Here is a 4,183-nt window from a genome sequence, read left to right as displayed (position 1 = left end):
TCCTGCTTACTGGCTTTCCGGGCATGGAGAAGGCACACCACTGGATCTCCATCCCATTATTAGTTACCTATATCTCCATACTTCTTGGCAATGGCACTCTTCTCCTTCTCATTAGAAATGACCACAATCTCCATGAGCCCATGTACTACTTTTTAGCTATGTTGGCAACTACAGACCTTGGAGTGACATTGACCACAATGCCCACAGTGCTCCGTGTCCTGTGGTTAAATCATAGGGAGATTGGTCATGCAGCCTGCTTCTCTCAGGCCTACTTTATCCATACTCTTTCTATTGTGGAGTCAGGAGTCTTACTTGCCATGGCCTATGATCGTTTCATTGCCATCCGCAACCCCTTAAGATATACCTCCATCCTTACTAACACTCAGGTAATGAAGATTGGTTTGGGGGTGTTGACAAGGGCTGCTCTGTCAATTATGCCAATAATTATTCGCCTACACTGGTTTCCTTATTGTCGGTCTCATGTCCTCTCCCATGCTTTCTGTCTTCACCAAGACATCATCAAGCTAGCCTGTGCTGACATCACCTTTAATCGTCTCTATCCAGTTGTGGTTGTATTTGCAATGGTGCTGTTAGATTTTCTCATTATCTTTTTCTCCTATATTTTGATTCTTAAGACTGTCATGAGCATTGCTTCCAGAGAAGAAAGGGCCAAGGCCCTTAACACATGTGTCTCCCATATCTGCTGCATCCTGGTCTTCTATGTCACTGTAGTCGGTCTGACATTTATTCACAGGTTTGGAAAGCATGCTCCTCATGTGGTCCATATCACAATGAGTTATATATACTTCCTTTTTCCCCCTTTTATGAACCCTGTTATCTACAGCATTAAAACCAAGCAAATTCAAAGTGGTATCCTTCGCTTAGTCTCTCGGCCTCATTCTAGAGTGTGACTTTGACTCACTGCATTCTGAGGAGTAACTCTGAAACCTAGAAAGGCTGACAACTCTGTTGGCAGAAGCAAACAAAGGCATTACCACGGAAACTGTCTGATCCCTGTGCTACCGACAACATCTTATCTTGCCTACTTTTTGCTGATTTGTACATGACAGAATATATGTGCAATACTAAGTATGTGTCTCAAGTTAACTGTTTACCCCAAGTAATTCACACTGTGATTTAGTGAGTTTATATGGCACCTGATGTACCCACATACACACATAGATAAGTTGATAGATCTCAAGTCTATGGTATGGGTCACCAGTATTTCAGCTGAAGTTCATTGTTTTCTACATGGTCTTTACATATTGGTCCCAGTGTCCCTAGAATCAGGCATTATTATAATTTCCGTTTTGTAAAAAAATTTCTCTAAGAAAACAAATGAACCTTACCCTGTCCTCAATTCAAGACTACAACTCTAGGAAAAGTGTATCTCTGAGAAGTCTATTCAGTTAACATTTTGGTAAAGAAGTATTAGATAACTATATCAATAATTTTACATACACACACACATATAAACATATATATAATTTATTTTTAATTTTTACCATAGGGCATGTGTGTTCATCAGAGAGAGACAGAGAGAGGGAAAGTAAGAAATAACCCCCTGGGGGAATGATTATGCTGCAATCCCTTCTCCACCATCCTCCTATAAGAATTTTGGGCATTCACACACATGTGTCCAGTGTGATTTTCAAACCACCAGGTCTGAGACTTGAACCATGGTTGGCCATGTGGGAATTCAGCACCTTAATCACCACATCACTTGCTGGCCTGGACATATTTTTTAAAGACATTTCTAATCTAGATGACCATAATCTTAACAAGTTAGTCCCAGATCCTGCTTTTAACAGAGTTGTATTTTCATATAATAAAGTGGTATTAAAGGTCCAGTTTGGTAGTACATCATAGGTAAGGCTAGATGGGTATTCCTGATATGTGCAAAATATCACAGTTGAAAAATAGTGGTCATATGTGTAGAGGTGGACGAAAGGGAGACGATGGAGATAATGTTTATGACAAGATGATGAACTGGAATGTTTTGCTCCAAATATCTTTTCAAGGATAAAAATTTTGTTCACAATCTAGGCTTGGGAGAGAGCTTAAGTTATAAGTTTTAACCTACTGAGGGCAAGAGCAATATTTCAGGCATCACTCCCACTTGAACCCACATTCTCTAGTACATTATAGGTTGTCAGTATACTCTGGCTTGATACCAAAATTAAATTTATGTCCCTAATCATTCTTAAAGGACCCCTGAGTGTTTCTCTTCTGAGGGCTCCAATTGTGATCAGTGAGGTATGCATATAAATTAGGGTGAGAAAGTTTTATATCAGCACCAGCACTAGGAACTAAGCAGTTGAGAGACTGCTACGTGCTAGATAGCAGAGGACTTAACTCAATCCACCATTGCCTTGGGATGGATCAATCACCTTGTGGTGCAGTAAGGAAATCAGCATGTCCGGGGGGCTAATTTGGTAATTCACAAAGACTTATAGGGCATGCAATACTGATCCAGTTTAGTGCTGAGGATTATGCGACATAGACGAAGCTGAAGTGAATAAATTAGTGTGTGAAGAGGTCATAACAAGCATTAAGTAGGAAGTTCCAAGGAAACAGAAGGAAATGAGTAAAGGAAATGTAGGAGACCATGGGCGAGGGTCAGAAAAACAGGAGTAAGGATCAGAGAACCAGGCCAAAAGAAAGATTCTTTGTTAAGTAGAATGTTAGAGAAAGGAGAATCAGGATGTCCCCCGGGGACGTAGCTTCTCTAGAAAGAAGTTTTAAATTCAAGAAAATAATTTTTCATTGGTGACTGGCTTCTCATCAACCTCAAACAATAATTTATGTGCTTGAAGGGTTGGGAGGGTTGAAGCAGGGGTGCTATCTGAGCCTTGAGACAACAGGCCCAAACTTTTAGCCCCTCCCAGGACCTGGCGTCTTATCTCTTGGACACATGCCTGTGGTCTCTAGCCATTTCCCTCCCACGGCTTACAGATACTGCCGCCTCCTCCTGCAGTCAACAAACCAGGATAAAGGCCTCTTGGAACAAGACAGAAGATAGTCTCTGAAGTCCCAGTGCCATTCTGAAAGAGAAGTCTTGCCACCCATATACATATGTGTGATCTTCTAATCACTTTGCTATATTAGGTTTCAGTTACTTTATTTTTATCTAGAACAGAAATCCTTCTGAACAAAGGGTTTTTTTTTTTTTTTGAGTAAGACATTTAAAAATTGATGTTTCTAGAAATGAAAAGTCATCTGCTGATGATAATGTACACGGTGATGTCTTTGACGTGACTAATATGCAGTGTATTTATGCTAGGGAATATCATGTGTACACTGTATAGATGTACAGTAAGTGTAAATTTTAAAGATGTTTTTAAAAATGATGCCAAAGTAAACTTAAGAAGAATAAAACAAAAAAAAAAAATGATGTTTACACTGTAAAGATGTACAGTGAGTAAGTGTAAATTTTAAAGATGTTTTTAAAAATGATGCCAAAGTAAACTTAAGAAGAATAAAACAAAAAAAAAAAAATGATGTTTCTGATGTGCTGGGACATGTGAATAGAGACACTGGAAAAAACATACATTCAAAAATATATATTTTCACCTATGCTTTCTGCCTATGTCTAGTTTCATTATTAGAAACTCATCCCATTTCTTGACCAAAGCTAAGCATCCCTCTGTCCTTAACCAGTAGTTAATGAGGAATCTGACATTCTTTGAAGTTTTACTCTTATAAGTAGAGCTATTCCTTTTCCAGTTACAATCTTACACTCCATAAGCTACCCAAGCTTTACACAGATCTCTGCTCCTATTTCATCCCTAACTCACTAAGAGCTATTTTTCTTCTGCCATTCAGATTTTTTGTATCTTCCTCCAATTACTTAAATATGATCCGGTATGAAGAATTGAGTCAAATCCCTCTCTAGATTTTAAAAAAGCCATTGTCTCAGGGTCAGCAGCAGGTGGCAAGCTGTGGTGGTTAAAGTATTGGACTCCCACATGGTCAAACATGGTTTGAGTCCCGTACCTGGAGGCTTGCTTTCCCACTTTCTCTCTTTCTGGTGAGTACATGTGCCCTATAGCAAATTTTAAAAAAAACAATAATAATAATAATAATAAATAAAATTAAACAAATAACTCTTTATTTTTAATTTTTTTATTTTATTAATTTTTTTTAATTTATTCATTTTCTACATTAATTCACTATACACCAT

General features: G+C 38.3%; 1 protein-coding gene across 1 annotated transcript in view; it reads left to right on the top strand.

Annotated features, from left to right (window-relative positions):
- LOC102472704 (olfactory receptor 51B6) overlaps positions 1 to 911 on the top strand; it is a 1,101-nt gene extending 190 nt beyond the window's left edge. The window contains exon 2 of the mRNA XM_006151717.1: positions 1 to 911. This exon is cut by the window's left edge and continues 2 nt beyond it. Within this exon, the coding sequence (XP_006151779.1) occupies positions 1 to 911 (911 nt within the window).
- Positions 912 to 4,183: the final 3,272 nt, after the last annotated feature.

This window comes from Tupaia chinensis, unplaced genomic scaffold, assembly GCF_000334495.1.
Source record: "Tupaia chinensis unplaced genomic scaffold, TupChi_1.0 Scaffold000325_1, whole genome shotgun sequence".
Classification (NCBI taxonomy): Eukaryota; Metazoa; Chordata; class Mammalia; order Scandentia; family Tupaiidae; genus Tupaia; species Tupaia belangeri.
This window is presented reverse-complemented; position numbering and strand designations above follow the sequence as displayed.